At 34.5% G+C, this 19,082-nt stretch overlaps 1 protein-coding gene across 1 annotated transcript in view; it reads left to right on the top strand.

Annotated features, from left to right (window-relative positions):
* Positions 1-19,082, top strand: part of IL1RAPL1 (interleukin 1 receptor accessory protein-like 1) — a 756,667-nt gene that overhangs the window by 727,861 nt on the left and 9,724 nt on the right. The window contains exon 9 of the mRNA XM_012649799.1: positions 15,315-15,458. Within this exon, the coding sequence (XP_012505253.1) occupies positions 15,315-15,458 (144 nt within the window). The remainder of the gene's footprint in view (positions 1-15,314; positions 15,459-19,082) is intronic.

Here is a 19,082-nt window from a genome sequence, read left to right as displayed (position 1 = left end):
AAAAAAAAAAAAAAAAGGCTACTGATTGCCAGCAAAGTCACAGGCATGAAAATTAACCCTTTGAGCCGACTATTTCCTTAGACATACAATATATGATTTAAATGAGGTTAACCCCAAGTTATTTTTGCTTCAACAGTGGAATATCTTTTCAATTATCTGTTGATCCCAGTTTTTGCTGATTACTTATGGTGAGGAGATATGTTACATATCATTGTTTGGCCTTTTAGGCATTTTGGTGACTCAATTTTCTTTACCGTGAACAAGTATATCCAGTAGCATCTTTATTAGGAAAGAAAAGGACTACTATTTGCTGATAAGTAGCTTATTTCTCAATTAATAAATAACAATAGGATTATCCTGGACAAAACCAATGTCATATGCCAAGAATGATAAATTCTTCAGTTTTTATCATTCCTGTTGATCACTCATGTGGTCCAAAGCTCATAAGTATTTAATTATACATGGTCATCATGACTAGAAGTCCTTTATTTGCTTTATTGAGTCCTACTCTTGTTTTACTAACTAAATGTTAAATTCTTGATAAAGTTCTTTAACTTATACTTCTCTGTATATGCTTCAATGTACCAAACCCAATTAGTAAATGTGATGAATGGGTTGACTAAATGTATTTCAAGTACTCTAAACTTTGTCTACAGCATGGTTTCTCAATCTTGCCACTATTGACATTTTGGGCTGAATAATTCTTTGTTGTGGTGGGGGGAGCTGTCCTGTGCATTATAGATTGTTTAGCAGCCTCCCTGGCCTCTACCCACTAGATACTATCACCACCTTCCCCAATTATGATAACCAAAAATGTCCCCAGACATTGCCAAATGTCCCAGGGGGGTGGGTAAAATCGCCCCCAGTTGAGAACCACTGCTGTAGAGTATGGCTATCAGAAACTCTAGCCCTTCCTGGAAATGGTTTCAACACCTAAGCTTCTCTAAATAGGGAAATTCAAAATTGAAGGACAGGTATTTTCATCTTGAAAACCTTCTAAGATTATACCAAAGTGACTGGAATGCCAACAGAGGGGTGTTTTGTAAACCATAGAAATGGACAAAAGTTAGGTTCCTTGTGTTTCCACTCTTAGAGAGTCAGCTAGAAGCTCCTAGACCAGTGCTTCACAAACTGTACAGCACACATAAATCACCTAGGGAGTTTGTTAAAAAGCAATTTGGATTCATTAGTCTGAGGTGGGACTCAAGATTTGAATTTCAATCAAATTCCTTACTGATGCTGCCGCTAGTGGTCTGTGGACCACAACTGGCATACCAAGGCCCTTGCCTAGACAATAGATCCTCCTAATAAACTTGTTAGCATCTAATAGGTAAATAGCAACTAGCTTCCTTGAGCTCACTGTTTCCATGAGAAGGGAATGGAAGCTGAGTAGAGCCAGTCAGTGGGACTATTTCCAACTAATTGCCTCATTCTTTTTACATGGTCAGCACCTCTGAACCTATTTGAGCATTGGTTCATTGCCCTCATTCTACTCTTAATGAGGTTACTTGTCTCACGTATTCAATGAAATTGTGCTATATAGAATACTTCTGCTGCTCAGAGAGATGTCTGAGAGGGCACTCTCTTCTAGTATTAAAATAATTAACCTCTTAAATGCAGGGGGCCCTCATTGTTGGACTCATTTCCTACATAACCCATTTTTAAAAAGGAAATACTTTTAGGAATGTCTCAACAACATATATATGGATATATACAGATATTTCAGCCTATGCAAATAGATCATATATAGTGTTCAGCCTATGCAAATAACAGTTACCAAGGAGGAAGGAGATATATGGTGAAAAGTAAATACTGCTAATTTCCTATTTTGAATACTTGTTGTATTCAGCTAAATCACAATTGTGTGTAGTAATAAAGGATGGACATAGTATGGGAATGGAACTGCCATATATTATTGGTCAACAATATGGCTACAAAACAGACCAAAAAAAAAAAAAAAAGGAAGAAAAACCACAATAATGCAAACTGGATAAAGAACATTCCTATGTGTTCGAAAGTTTAACTCATTTTTAACAAGCATCAGCCTATAAGAGAGGCTATAAAATACAACTAAACCTAAAGTGAGGTCAGAAAAAATCCATTGGAACTCAGATCTTTGTATCAGAAAATGACAAACAAATAGTTTCAAAAAACAATTTAGTTTAACACATTTACAGGAAGCTCATGAATGTTATCTAGCACATACAGCAACATTCCATGTGTGATCAGAGATCACAAACAAGATAGCATATCCATGGCCACTAAACATTTATTCTTCCTTCTCAAAACCACCTTCATATTCTCATTATTTCTAGGTCAAAACAGCCTGTTGATGTGTTTCATATCACACTTGAAATCTCACTTCGCTGCAGGCTACTTACAGGAGATACTTCATATAATGCTGTTGTATGAAAAAGCAACAAATCATTCTCATTCAACAAATATATATTGAGTGCCAGCTATGGGCAAAGCACTGGGTTAGGTGACCTTCGTAGTTGACCACTGCTACCAGAGGGATGTCTACCACTCTCCTGGTGCATTAAAGCAACATCACTGGGGAGAGGGAGATGACTGTGCATTTTTTATGGCTGTGAATTCCTGCATTTGGTGGGGAAATGGCACAACTGGGTCATAAAATGCAAGGTATAACTTTTCATAAATAGTTCCTGTATGTCGAACTTTGACAACCAGGTCAGTAGAGTGAGAAATTAGACATGACACATAAAAAATGCTAACTACTCTCTCAGGTCATATAGTAGGAAAATGTTGATTTCCAATAGATTACCATGGTAACTAGTATTAAATTTTAGTGTTGAGAATTACATTTGCCATCTGTAGGAAATATGTTAGCTTTTTGTCTCTACTTTTAGGGCACATATTCTATTTTTAGCATGTGTTCTATGAAGAATAATATATCTGGAGGTTGATTTCTCCAAATTGAAAGTAGACATTTAAATACTATTAAAATAGACTTTATTTTTAATTCAAAAAGAAAATCCAGTGGTATATTTAGGAAAGCACATAAAGGTCATTTTTAAAACCATCCCAAAATTATTTCCATTACTTGATGTTTGGTATGAATGAGAATTGACTAGAAAAAAAGAGAAATTATGAACTGTGATGAAAAAACGGAAAGTTACTTGAGAATGTTTTATTTTTGACTCTTCAGGTGTATGTGACCTAGAGCAAGTACCTTTGTGCTGTTGTTCTTCAGTTTTATTTGTAAACTAATTGTCCCTAAGACCCACTGTGAGAATTTTGAAAGAACATATTAGACACTGGGTGACTAATAATGTATATGAGACCATTTGTCAGATTTTACAGATTTTCAGAGTTTTGAGTCATTTTGCCAATCTTGAAAGTGAAATGAAGTGGTTGCTCTTCCTATGGATTCTCTTATGGTTTAAATGTTTAAAAGTTGACTTGTATCTTTAGATGGCAAGCTGCTGTAACTGCAAAGTAGAAACTACAAGTCCTTATGATATACAACTACAGCAAGTTGAAAGTACTGACTTGTAATGGTTTCCACATTCATGCAAACTAAAATGAAAGAGTCCATTATCAAAGCCTGTAAGAATGAAACATAAATTCCCAGACTTAAATCAGTTTGGAATTATCATTCTAGTACAGTATTTAATGTAAAATAAGTATGACTTGAAAATTCATTTATAGTATCCCACAGTTTCAAGGTAACGACTCACAATTGCTTGGGTGCATTTCTGATTCTCCCCAAATGAACAAATATGTCTATAGTATTTAAATGTCTTAGCGCTGAAAGTAGCTTAAAGGAATACATTAAGGATATCACAATAAAATTCTATTTGGTTGTCTTCTTAAGTAGACTGCTGTCAGTGGCAACTCAGTAGTCACATAAAAATTGGTAATATTAAAATATATTTTCAATGGTTGACTATTCACATACCAGTTTAGTTCCTTCATCTGCAAAACAATATAATTAGTCTAAATGAGATTTGAAATATATACTTCCTCTAACATTGGATTATGTTTTAACCTACATTTTGTGTGACTATTTATAAGCTGTTGCCAAAAATAATTATTATTTATGTAGAAAAAATATCCATAGTGGTATTAAAAAATTCCTGTTAGACTTGCCTTGCTGAACCAAGCATCTTTAAATGATGGCTGCATAAACAGTCAAATAAATAATTAATTAGACTAAAGTGGTTAGTTACCAAGAGGACTTTTAGCAGAACATAGCTTGCAGACCACCTGCAACCATTTCGAAGTATCCAAACTAAAAGGCAAACTATAAGCTATTTTGTAGTATTAGTATTTAAAGCTGTAGATTACTTGCCTATGTTAAGGTTACATGGAAACCTAATACAGTAGAAAGCTATGCATAAAAAGTACACTGAAGAATTAAAAGTGATTATCTCAGGGTGTTATGATTCCATGTGGCCTTTAATTTCTTCTCATCATTCTTATACAATTTTCAAATTCTTTATCATAAGCATGTTTTATACAGTCATACAAAAGGTGAGAAAAAATAAATCTATTTTGGTATAGCTACTGAATGTTTTAAAAATGCTTATAGGAAAACTATCATTACTCTCTTTGCTATAAAATCAAGTTGTTTACACATTTTTGTTTTTTTTTTGAGACAGAGTCTCACTCTGTTGCTGGAATAGAGTGCCGTGGCATCAGCCTAGCTCACAGCAACCTCAAACTCCTGGGCTCAAGCAATCCTACTGCCTCAGCCTCCCAAGTAGCTAGGACTACAGACATAAGCCACCATGCCCGGCTAATTTTTTCTATATAGATTTTTAGTTGTCCAAATAATTTCTTTCTATTTTTAGTAGAGACGGGGTCTCGCTCTTGCTCAGGCTGGTCTCGAACTCCTGACCTTGAGCGATCCACCCGCCTCGGCCTCCCAGAGTGCTAGGATTACAGGCGTGAGCCACCGTGCCCAGCCCAAGTTGTTTACACATTTTTAAAGTATATAGAAATCTATTTGCTTGAATGTATACTCTATTCCCACTATGTCAGTCTGTATTAGAAAACATTGCATTTTACGGGACACCTTTACGTCTACATTATTTTCTCAAACCACTGCTAATTTTCACGTACTGAAAATCTATACACAGAGTGAGATGATAAGATAATGCCCTATTCTTTGTGAAGTGGGGCTGTGTTATTGCCGTTTTGGTAAAAGAGAATTCCTTCTTGAGGACAACCCCTTCATGTATTCCAACTACAGAGGCCACTAAACTATATGAGCCACTGACTTTGTTCTTGACTTTGTCATGGTTTAAAGAGCCACTGATTGCTCCCTTAGGTGGAATAAAGTAATGCTAAGTTCTGCTATTGGTAATTCCCAAAACATGCCCATTTCTTTATAGGTTGTTAATGGGAGGAAAAAAAAGTTTTTAAAAAAGGTTAATAAAGTCTTGAAAGTATCTCTTAACAAAATGAGAAAGCAAGGCATATTTATCACAAATTTCCCAGCATGTTTACATTTTCAGAAAAAAAAAAGTGTTCAAGAACATTCAAGACAGAGAAGAAATAGATTTTTCTGTTACTCCCATTGGGGGAGATGAACCAGCATATGGTTCAACTGTTGTTTTTGCTTTAATAATCTCAAACTCCGGAATCAACAAGATTCTGAATGAAACTTGTCTCATGAGAGAAACTATTACCAATAGATTTTGCCAAACATGTTTTATTCTAATACTTTCAATAATTAGGAAATATGTTAAACCCCTAAAGGAATAAAATGAAAATAATAACATAAAATTCTGAAATTTATCAATACATTTCATTTTGTATCATGCAATAAAACCATTTCTATGTGTGTAAAACATTTCATAAATCTATTTCCATCAATTAAATATACTATAAATCATTATAATATTTTTTAAAAGAGCTCAATGTTTCTGTAGAAAACATGGCTCCTTTTATTGGTTATCTAAGCAGTCCAGATGTTCTGGGTGTTTTGGCCAACCCAAAGCATTCCCAACGGAAGATCAAATTGTTTTAACTGACAATATATCCTCTGGTGGAGGATTGCTTTCAGGATAAACACTGCATCCCTTAACAAAAAAGGAGTAAAGTGGCAATGCCACCTTCACTGTGACAATTTTCTCTCAAGAGATGTTTTGTAACAATCCATCTGTGCCTGTCTATTTGTATGACATGCTAAGAAGGAAATTCCTAATAGAGGGAAAGCAAATACTTCTAAGATATTTTCTTTTAGGCATCAGTGAAGTTTGACACCTTGTTATACAATAGCCCTGTCTTCTAAGCTGGTCACCTGAGGCCCTTTGTTTTCTTTATTATAGCAGCATATTCCTTCTTTGTCTGGCTTTTCCCCATCATACTTAATCTTACTAGATCTAAGATGAAGGAGGCCCCATATGAATACTTTGTACCTGTATGTGTGTACAAATACATAACCGTCTATGTACATCTCACATTACAGTCTTTAGATAGAGATATTTAAAACACTGCTTTTATAATCTAAAGGGGAAAGGTTTTCTGCAATAAAACTCTGTCTGTGTTAGTAACTCCACATTGTACATTTTGAAAATATATGCCAATCTTCCCCAAAAGAGAATCATTCCTATTGTTCTGGCCTAATTTTGGGAAACCTGACTTAATGGGTGCCATTAATCCTCAAAGAAACATTTATTGACAAGGCACATGCTATTTGCTTTGAAAAGAATAAAAAAGATAAACAACGTATGCTAACATGAATTTGCCTGTCTTCCCCCATGACACCATACATTCACTTTCCCAGTACTCCAGACCAAAGTACTTGCTAAAAGCTTTTGCAGGCACTCATGCCCTGTGCCACCCAGTGCCTGACCCCTATCCCTAAAATCCCCCAGCAGGAAAACACAGACACACAGATAAACACACACACACACACACACACACACACACACACACACACATGAGCACCCCAAGAGAATTGCTCACCTGGTTCATGATTATGATGCTAAGTATAGCATGATGATTAGTATAGTATTTCTTAAACTTATACACAAGAAGTTTAGCACAGTGACATTTAAGTGCTCAATAAACATTAGCTTTTATTACTTTGTTCTTAAATATCTGCTCCACATGCTTGACTCTATTACTAGACATGAGCTCCTTTAAGGCATTAAGCATATTTCATTCATCACTGTATCACTAGAATTCAAAAGCACCACACTTGATATATAGAAGGCACTTATTAAACAAAGAGAAAATGAATGAATTAGTGAGTGAGAGAAAAGAAAAGGTTGAATAGCAGTATCAAAGATGTGAAGCAGTGCATGATTGATTTCCAAATCCCAATTGAATACAAACTTTCTTAGTTCTGTAAGACTGTGTTGTCATTGGATTTATGAATGAAAGGCAATTTTTTAATCTATACTATGAAGTTGGCCATTTTTCTGTACTAAAGTTTTATTATCAACTTAATGGACTTCATATTAATACTGTAATTAAACCTCATCAGTTGCTACAACTTTATGATACATTGACTAGAAAAATGACTCACAGAGATATTCTTGGAATTTTAGAGTAGAAACTCATAAAACTTTAATTTTTATTCAACAATGGGGTTTGTTATTAATCATGTAGTCATTTATTCAACAAATATTGATTGAGTACCTACAATGTGTCAGATAGTTTAGCAAGGTACTAGGGATAATTAGTGAAAGGTATAGACAAAGAAAAAACAACAAAAAAACAACAGCAAAAAACTTGTCCTGATAGGATTTAGACTTCAGCAGAAGAGCGATAATAAACAATAATATACTTATTGATAAGCAAATTAAGTATTTTTATATAGTGATAAATACCACAGGAAAAAATAAAGAGAACTAGGTGCAAAGTGCAGCCACTCATACCACTTGCAATGAATGGTTAGTGGACTGAATTTAGAAGGTGCTGTATGAGTTAAGATTTGAAGAAACAGAGAGAGAGGCATGCAGAAATCTGGGGGAGGAGCATTCTAGTCAGAGGGAACACCCAGCACAAAGGTCTTAGGATAAAGCAATTGTTTATGATGTAAAACTGTAAACGAAACTAACTCTGATATGGTAAGTGACAAAAAAAATACGTACAGGAAATACATGTTCTGAGGAGGGCAGATCACTTGCAGTTGGAAAAGCTTCATTGGAAGTGCAGGTCTACCCTTGCAGGATTTGGAGGGTTTTGATAAATGGAAAGGAAAGGTTCTGAGTCAGTACAGAATTGGGAAAACACACATCAAATTCAGTTTACATTGGAGGGATGATTATGGCTGGAGGTTAGTTACCTGCTACAATTAAAGGAGTGAAGGAAGTTAAATGCCAACATAAGGGGTTCCTACTTACTTCCATGGGCAATGTAAATCACCTAATAGATCTTGAAGAATATTCCAAGATAAAACAGCTTTGGGAAGATTGAACTGAAAGCTTTGTACAGATTAGATTAGAATAGCTATAAATAATACTGTTTTAATCCAAAGGCAATCAACCCAAAATACACTCTAATTACAATAACAGTTGCAATAAAGTAATCTTACCATTGGACCGTCTTTTTTTAAACTTTTTATTTTGAAATAAAAACTGTATGCAGTACAGAAAAATTATAAGAATAATACAATAAGTTTCTATATATCTTCTCCACCTACATTCAATGTTACCAATTAGTAACATTCAGTGTTACCATTAGTAACATTCAAATGTTAACAATTAGTAACATTTGCCACATGTACCTTATTTCTCTTCCTATGGATAAGTAGATACAAAGAGCTACATTATGTAAACACACAGCACATATTATTTCTGAACCAGATGACAGCAAATTGTGGACATTGACTAAATTCTTCAGTGTGAATTTCCACTTTTTTACATAACTAGAGAGCATTTATCAAATTCAGAATAATTGAAAATGATAAAATGCCATTGTCTATTACATAGTTTATATTCAAATTTCAAAACTTATCCTAATAAATACTCTTTATACCGTATTTCCCATCCAGGATTATACACTGCATTTAGCTGTCAGTTCTCTTTAGTCTCTTCAATCTCACATGGTTTACCAGCTTTTCTTTGTCTTTCATAACATTGACATTTTTGAGAAGTAGAAGGTAGATAGTTTTATTTTTTATCATTGTCCCTCAGCTTAGGTTGGCCTGACATTTTCTTGTTTTTTGGATGTTTATGTGTTTCTGGCTAGAATACTATGTAAATGATATATATTGTACCTTGTTAGTACAGTACACCAGGGGGTACATGATGTCAATTTGTCCCATTACTGGTGATGTGAACTTTGGTCACTTGCTTAACATGGTGTCCATTTTCTCCTTAGTCATTAATAGATAATCAGTGAAGAGACACTTTAAGACAGTGTGAATATCCTCCCTCACCAATCTTTCACCCAATAATTTTAACATCTGTTGATAATTTTTGTCTGAATCAATTGTTATTATGATGGCTGGAAAATGGTGATTTCTAACTATCATTCCTTTTATATTTACCAGTTGGCATTCTGCTCTTAGGGAGAGCTTTTCCCTTTTATTTGTTTGTTTATAATTAAGATGAATGCATGGATGCATGCTTTATTCAATTACTGTCATTGTTCATTTAACTCATCTTTTAAAACATACCACTTATGAATATTCCTTACTCCATAGAAAAAAAAAACAAAATAGCTTACATCTTTTTTACCTGGTTGGGAAGAGGAAAAGCATATTCTAAGGTTAGGCTCTAGCAAACTGTGTGGAGAATGATGCATTTTTTTCCTCTGGTTTTTCATTTTATTTTTCATTTTTAATGGTTCATTAACATATAACAAGTTCCAAGGGCTTGAGGGACCTTATTCTAACCGGGCCCTAATGATGGGTCCTAGCCGAAGACCATATTTGCATTCTTGATTGGCAGTAAGTACAAGTTAATTTGATGCTTTGGCTGAAAACTTCTTTCCAAATGACAAAATATACTACTTTGAAGGTAATCCTTTGCCCAAATGTTTGGTCACACAGATCAAGCTGTTCTATAAGGAGGCCATTTTTATTTTTATTATAATTTTGGGGGGTATGCCCTGCCTTTCCAAAAAGGACTTTTGCAAGATCAAAACTGCTATCTTTACATACTAGTTTATACCTTCCCAAAACATTTTCTTGCTTTATGTGAATAGCAGTTTGGTTTCTTAATGTGTTACCAAAAAAAAAAAAAAAATTATAACTGCTTCTAAATTGCGCTGATGTATTGTAGAATTGAGTTGCATATCTTTGTAGGCTGAGCATAATTATCCTCCTGCCAGGAACAAATAAGTTATACTGCTCCAGAGAAATAAATATGCATATGAATTTATGTGGCTGGATAAATCCTTATAAACTTTAGCTCTTTATAACACAATGAGAGAAGAAGAAATGTACTTGGTGAAGCTAATGAATAAACTGGGATCATTGTAGGTGTCTATCATGCATTTCCCCCACAAACTTGCATTTTACTGCATATAAATCAGAGCAGAACATTTCAAAGGACTTTAGATAGTGAATGAACCAATTTTAGGAAGAACTATATAAGAATAAGCCACCTAAAATCTTCAGTTACACTTTAGACAAGATTTTATATGTACACACACTCCTGGAGATCAAATAAAGATACAAAATGTAAACTCCAAATGAAGAGTTCAAAAGTACATGTGAGCATTTATTTAAATTGTTAAAATCTTTACCTCTTCAAAGATTTCTGGCAGAAAAAGTTTGCTAACAATAACACCAGGTACAGGCCAAGAAAATATAGGATCCCATACTACACTAGGTAATTGCAGCAAGATTAGTGTGAACCAAATGCATTTATTATATGCAGTGTAATCCAATATACTAAGAGATGGCATGCGCTTTATTTTAATTAGCTATTTCTTTTAAGGGGTTGCTTGCTCCAACTGTCTAGATAAGAAAAAATTGTAGTCATTGCTCAAAATGCTTGTAGCAAATCTAGTTTTAAATTGAAACAATTTATTCCAAAAGCAGTCTACTACTGCAGCAATAATCAATGTGTTTTCCGGTATCCCATACTAGAGCTTTCCAAGGACTATTGTTAATTGCCTATAACTAAATGACTGCTGGTGCCCTTAAATGCAACTCTTTGGCACTTGTTCATTTGTTGTGTTTAACCAAATGCCAGTTTTCCTTAGGTTTTGCCTAGCAGTTTTGCTTTACAAGTTTCAATATTCAGTCTTAGTCCCTTAAAGAGGGCAGAGTCTATCATTTTAACAAAATAACACAGAGGCTAAACAGATTTTAAAAGGTCTGCACTTTCTCTTTCCATCCTCAGATGTTGAATTATGCTGAAATGGTATCTTTTTATTTTTTAAATGCTGCCACTCCAGGCAACTTGAACTAGAGCTGAAAAGCAGATCCTATTTCAAAGGGAAAATGACATTTGCTGGGGCAACACCATTCACATTGTCATGTAAAAATAAAATACAGCACAGTGGACCCAAATAATTTCTTTTAACTGTGACAGAATTTAACCCCTAGTAATTTTGTCCTAACCCAATGGATAAGCAATAACAGGTAGTGCTCATATTAATGAATGTGTCCGGCTTGGAGCAAAAGAATGTGGAGACTAAATCTAATGCACCATTTTCTTCGAGAGAGTTTATACATGCTAGATAAACCAATTTGACTGACTTAAATCAAATGGAAACAATTTTAACCTGCATACATTTATAATATATAGACATGTATATTATACTCTTGCATAAAAATAGTGTAGTAACTGGATTGGGCACTGGTGTGTGAACTGTGGGAAAAGACATTGCAATCCTGACCTCATAAGGACATGATTAGAGTGCCATGCTTCTGCATGTAATACTACAGAAGTATCTGGGGGAAAATCTGAGATGCTCTCAGGATCTCAGGATAAATTAGCTCCTTGTAAGTGCTGTTTCTTTGGACCAGATTTTGGTATTTCTATTATTAGTAAATGACTATCTATGGCTCAGAATAATTATTCTTGCTTATTGCTCATTCTCTAGGCATATATAACTTTTCATATATTTGTACCTTAAAGGAGTTATTCAAGTGACACAAGACTGTTTCTGTAATTGCTAAGTTACCCTGCTCTCATTTTCTTATTACATTTCAGGCAGTACTATTGATTGGCTAAATAAATAGAGTGTTTTTTGAATGGCTCATGACATCTAGCAATGGGAGTAACTCACATTTGGGCAATTCTCTAAAAATAAGAAGGACTTACTTTCACGCAATTTTTTCTCTAATTTATACATATTCAGTTTCTAAAATTAAAATAAAGTATATAGAGACCAGTATTATAAATACCATCTGGAGAAAATGAGAGTTCTGTTTATTGGATTGATAGGATTATGTTTCAGGCATAGTTTTTGATTACTTCCAAAGCTATTTCACTAGATATGGGCACTTGAGGCGTGCTACATGCCTAGGCCCAGTGCTGCACCTCCAGATGGAAAGGATGTGCTTGGTGGCACCATAGAAGAATCATTTCCTGCCTGGGCAGTTATCTACAGCAGAGAAGCTATCCTGACTCCCAGCTTTCTTTAGAGCTTCTCCCCATATAGGCCTTGGATTAGAATTTATAATGGATTTTTTTAAAAAATCAAAATTTTGAAGAATTGAACTATGATTAAAGTAAGATAAAATCAATGAGTCTTAAGTGTTCAGCTCAATGAGTTTTAACAAATGCATACACTTGTATATCCACACTTAAACCAAGATACAGAATATTTCCTTTACCACAGAAAGTTCCCTCTTGCCCCTTTCCAATAAATTTGCTCTTCCCCCATCTTCAAAGTATTGATTTTCTGATTTATGTCACTGTGGATTATTTTGACCCATTCTTGAACTTAATTTGAATAAAATCATACAGTAGGTATTATTTCGTGTCTGACTTCCTTCACTTAGCATAATTTGTGAGATTCATGAATGTTGTGTGTATCAGTAGTTTATTCTTTTTATTGCTAAGTATATTCTATTGTATGGACATACAATAGTCTGTTCATCATCTCCAGTTAATGGACATTTGGATTGTTTTCAGTTGTGAATACTATGAATAAGACCACTCTGAACATTCTCATACAAGTCTTCTTGCAGATACTGCTTATATTTCTCTTGGGTAAATACCTAGGAGCAGAATTGCTATTCATAGGGTAGATTTATACTTAACCTTATTAGAAACTACCCCAGATTTTCCAATGTAGTAGTACTACTATGTACTCTCACTAGCAATGTTTGGGAGTAGAAGTTAAGTGTTCTTGATTTTTTTTTCCATTTCTTTTCTTGTGCAAGAAATGATAAAGGGGCAAATTCTGAATGTTTAATAAACTATATTAGAAAACAGAATGAACCTTAAAAGAAGCCATAATCCAAATTCTTAACATCTGCCATTATATCCAGCATATTTAAAATCACATTTTTTCTGGTATATAAATCACCCCATAAACATAAGATAGAGTTTTACACAGGATTCTGTGCGTGGTGGAGTTTAACTCATATCCTGAGAGAACAAGACCCAGTGCCACTCGTGGTATTATCCACTCACTCATCCCTTCTGTTCCCATAATAGGGGGAAAATGTTATATGGAAGAGCATTTTATATTTCATTCCTGGTGCTTTTATAGTACTGTCTTATATGGTTCCTCACAAGGTTCAGCAGATAAAGCTACTGGAAGTATTTTTCAGTATTTCATATTTTATGTTAATTTACTTGACTCTAAAAGATTTAATATCTCACTTTATTTTTCCCTTTTTAAACATAAAGTTCAACCATTTTTAATAAGATTTTCTTCTATTTCCCATTTAATTTTAATAAGTACAGAAAAATACAATTGTTTAAACAGTATTTATATGTGTTTTTAATTAAACTGTTGAATTAGAAGTGAAGGACTATATAATGAGAAATACAACTGAGGTTTTTTTTCCTGTAATTATTACAGGAAAAATGACATCACATGCAAACACACACACACACACACACACACACACACAATGTTCTTGTGAGAAAATTATGGCCATGCTTCTCAGATTATTTATCACTGAAACTATACTGCTCCCATGATGATTTCACCCATTTGTGAGAACTCAAGAGTGATCTCATAACCTGCAAATACTTGTTACTGCAAAACCATGGGTTATTTTAAAGTTCTCAGTCTAAGCTTACATTAACTGTACTATGAAATTATATAATCTGTTGGTGGATTCTAAATTATGGAATCAATAGCACCAGTAATTTTCAAGGTAGTTGTCAACTGCAAAGAACAGTGGCTACCCATCAGTAACAACATTTGGACTATGATGATCAAGGACAATGCTTAGTTAAAGTGAATTTCGAAATTTGTGCATGGTGGCTTACTATTAAATACCAGTATCCTTGTTTTTATTACAATGCCCATAAGCCCTAAAGAAAACAAAAAGAAGTAAATAATTTATCCCCAAATCTGCCTGATAATTTTTGATGTAATATAGACATTCAGCAGGAAAAGGAGTACTTGTATACAGTGAATGTCAAGAAAATTCCTCTTTTGGATAGAACATAGTAACATGCCTAGTAAATGGGGAAGGAAAGAAAAAAGAAAAAAATAGTGTAATGTTAAAAAAAATACTACCATCATATTCTATTGTGACATCTGCTATAGAGGCCTACTTCTTAAGTCGAAGTAAGCATTCAGCCTACGAGATTATGGTAGACTACATTGGCACCACTCTATTCAGAAAGATATGGTACAGGACACATTGCTTCTGGTGGAGTCAGCAAACAGCATTCATTAGGCCTCCCTAAACTATGCAACAGTCCAGGATGCCCTCCTGGAACCCTGCTGTTTGACCCCTCACCTCCCTTGACCCCTAACCTCCAGGTGACAGCACAGGTGAGAAGGATCAAGATTCACATTGGGTGAGGGCAAAAGCCATTCTGGCTTAAAAGCTTCATATCCACAGGAACCAATATTTCTTTTATCAACCCATATGCATAGCTTGCAGGATCTCCATAAGGGATTTGTTTATATATGAAAGTTACTGCACTCAGATAAACTAAATATTATAGTTTCCAATCAGGTATTTATAATTCTTTCAGTCCAAATGCAATCTACCAGAGAAGTTTCATTTTTACCATAAGCAATGTTGCTTAGCAACATAGTTACCATATACCACCATATCTGGTTACCAAGGAAACAGAAAGTTATCAAAAGGTCAAATTCTCATGCAAAAAGGGAAGGGGTTGTGTTAACCCATTACCCACATCTGATCTTATCCAGAAAAATGTGAAATTTAGTTGAATTTATGATTTTGGATGTGAATATTATATAATCCCCTGTTGTGATTTCTTTATTTCTAGAGCTAATGTACACAGTGGAACTTGCTGGAGGGCTTGGTGCTATCCTCTTACTGCTTGTTTGTTTGGTGACCATCTACAAGTGTTACAAGATAGAAATCATGCTCTTCTACAGGAATCATTTCGGAGCTGAAGAGCTGGATGGAGGTAAGATGAGTTATTTCTTTTATTGTTGTTTCTGGATATTTTTATTTGTTTTCTGCCTTTGTTTTACTAAGGGGAAAGAAAACTTACCTGCATAATCACTGGCAGCAGCTCTTGTAATATTTCAATATTCAGTTTGTAAATTCATCGTTTGTACAGAAATGTATGTATGATGCTTTGGAGCCAATACTGTAGGTATTTTCCTCTGAAAATTGTAAAGTAACACCTACCCTTTTTATAATTGTATTCCAATAGCACTTACAAATTACAAACACTGATTACAATGCTATCAGAGTGTTCATTTTCTCTCACCTTGTAATCAGTACTGAAAGGCCAGCTTTACTTTTCTATACGTAAGGAGTGTCTCTTTTAATTGTGTTCCCTAGCCCAGTAGTTTGAAGTGAATCTCAATTCGTTCCTGTTTAGACTGATCAGTTATAATAAACTGTACTATTTTAGAATTCATCCAGCAGTCTTTTCAATCTTATTTATTTAGCTATATTTAGATAGCCTAATTTTTATTCCAAGTGTGGCCCAACAGATAGGAAAGTGCACAAGCACATTGTTTTTCTAATAATGCATCTAATACTTTTACTCGAATTGGAGAAGTAAATTTTTTTGTGGAAATTATGCTTATTATTTGCTTCTGATCAGCCATGACTATGTGTACAATCTAAGAGGAATTTGAGTTCCCTAAGCTACCCATTAAAGAACTTAAGTTGTTTTTTTTTCCTTTTTGATCATTCAAAAAAGCATAAGATAAACTTGTAATATTGGAAGCATATGCAAACTGATAATGAATAGTATAGATGATAAAGGTTTCTTGGTTATATTTATAAACTTTTTTCTCATTGATTGGCAGTTTTGCACCAAATGGTAGAAAGGAACATGAAGCAATTGCCCACGTTGCCATGTTTCCAGGTCCACTGGAATAAATCCACAGGCAGAACTGTAGGTTGTCAGACTTGTGAAGAGAAGCGTTTATTCAGCCTGCCCGACACTCCTCTGCATTTACCCTTCTCTCCTCCCCATTAGCGTGAAGTCTGAGCTGCAGCAAAACTATTTTTTTCTTTTTTTTTAGCTTTTAAGTGTTGATTTGCCTATTTTTTGTTTCTAACTTTCTTGCCTATTGATAGAAATTATTATTTTTCTTTGCCGCTGCTTTAAAGAAATATGAGAAAATTGTAATTGTTAGAGCTATTGTTGGATGAATATTAAGCAAGCAAAGTGCTAGGCGTTCTTATAGTCATTCTGGCTAAGCATCACAAAAATCCTGAGGTCAATATTATAATCTCCATTTTACTGATAAGGCAGCTGAGGCTCCCAGAGGTTAAATAACTTACTCAAGAAGATAACACAAGTATTACTGTAAGTGGCCAAGATGGGATTTGAAAATAAGTCTACTTCAAAAGATTTTATTTTGTTGGATACTGAGTCTCTATTATCTTTTATCTTTTAAAAATTTAGTATATTCAATATAATCTAAAGATTGATCAATCTAAAGATTATATAATAATCTAAAGATTATATTGATTATATAATCTAAAGATAATTGTTTGCACAGTTAGCACAGTCGATGATATTTGAAAAGGCATATTACCTAAACAAGTCTCAATCTATTAACCCTGTTTTGAATATGTTTATTTTGTGTTCTGAATATGAATATATTGGTTTACCAAAACCATCAATTCCCAGTGCAGTTTTTATCTGTCATTTTCTGAATGTAGAAAATGGTGGACTATAATGAAAAAAGTATGAATCATATGCAGTTTAACTTTCATTGAATCGAAGTTTCTTTGGGGAAGTCCTGCTAATTGTAAACACTTCAGCAAGTTACTTGGGTAACTTTACAGGATTTCACTGCTGTTCTGAAGCTGTTGGGTCCTTAGTTTTTTTAAAAAAATGTTTTAACTAAGAAAATAAAGCAAACAAACACTAACAAATAGTATTCTAACAGATCAGAAGGTTCTCTCAGAAAGCTAATTTAGTTAATAAATCCCTTAGGAATTGTTAGAACTCTGTCTCTAGGGCCACGTTGAACACAATCGGGAATCTAACTATTAGGGCTTTCCTCAAGATTCCATCGTGAATGCATTAGGCCCAAAGAAAATGAAGATAACGAAATTAATTATCATCTAGGTAATACTAATGTACAAGTTATTCCCCTAAAAAGGGAAATAAAAGCAAAGCCAAGGCAGTGATTGTTCAGACAATTTTATGGGAAGGAATTCTTACTGGAAGTGGAATCACATGTGCAGCCTCCCTATATTAAAACAGATCTGTTCCTGCTGGAATGGTGGTCAGGGGCCTGCCCGTAACTCCTGTTTCCTGCTGCATCTCTCCTGACCCATGAACTCTCAGAAACACTGTTTCATCAGAACCTTACTACAGTAATAATATTAATAATAATGTAACAAGTTGAAATCCAATATCTTAACAAAAGTTAGATGTACATAAATACAACCTTCTTTAATTCTGTAATGCTCTAAAACCATTCATCTTGGCTCTCAAGTTCCCATTCCCACCGATGGCAAAAACTAATAATCTTGTCACTCCAAGATACCACAGGCACTTCTGGTTTGGAATTCAGCTTCTTATAGGTTAACATTTCATTGAAAATTGGGATATTCCATTTCTCTTCCTCCCTTTTCTCCCAAGAAATCTGTTTCTAGGGAACTCACATATGGCTTTCTCGTAAAGGAGAAAGGCACCTGGTACATATGCCATCTCTTCCTCACTTGAGACACTACCACTTCCTCTTTGGACACATTGAGCTCTACTTACTAAAGGCCAAGATCCTTGCCATGGCCTCTAGTCACAAGCTTCAAACACTTGTCCAGAATTTTCTCCTTTGGGAATTTCAGACATTCTTACCGGTATTTAAAACACCATAAACTCTGCTACATTCACACCTACCTCCCCATTTTTTAAAAAACAATATCATTTCCTTAACTCATTGCCTCTTTAACATGCAGGTCCCATGTTGGGTGCAGAACTTTTCTATAAAGCTTATAGCTTCCTAAGATCTTCCCTGAGAAAAAGGACACAAATATTTGTTCTTCTCAGATTCTGCCTCAAACCATAAGAACTTCCCTTATCTCTTTCCCTTCCCTGGGCCCCTGAAGATCCCTTCTCAGAAACCCAGGCAGACTCTAAACCTTAGTAACATCCCCTTAGATCCTTCCACACATGCTCTTATGGTCAAATAATTATGTACTCTTCCAGTGGTGGAAAACTTCTCTGACATCATCAAATCCCCATGCTTCCTAGCCCTCCCACAAGTCTTTTCTTCTTCCAAAGAAGAGAAGGCTGTTAAGAGAAAGTCCAGGCTTTTCTGATTCTTGTCTTGGCTTTAAAAAAATGTAATTTAAAAGTCAAAGCTGAGCAATATCTTCTTTATTCTTGGCCATTATATTTACCTCTCCTAAAAGGGGAATTCATAAAATAATCTTAGAAGTAAGGAAAGGTAAAAAGTGTGAAGAAGAACCAGGGGGAAAAGTTTAGTTAATATTTTGAAGTAATGTCCTACTATGACAATATGATAAACAAATTCATTGACCTTTTATTGAATAGTTATTGAATAACAAGTGTTGTGTTGACACTTTACTAATAATAAGTGAATCATAT

This window comes from Propithecus coquereli, unplaced genomic scaffold (genome assembly GCF_000956105.1).
Source record: "Propithecus coquereli isolate 6110/MARCELLA unplaced genomic scaffold, Pcoq_1.0 Scaffold303, whole genome shotgun sequence".
NCBI lineage: Eukaryota > Metazoa > Chordata > Mammalia > Primates > Indriidae > Propithecus > Propithecus coquereli.
This window is presented reverse-complemented; position numbering and strand designations above follow the sequence as displayed.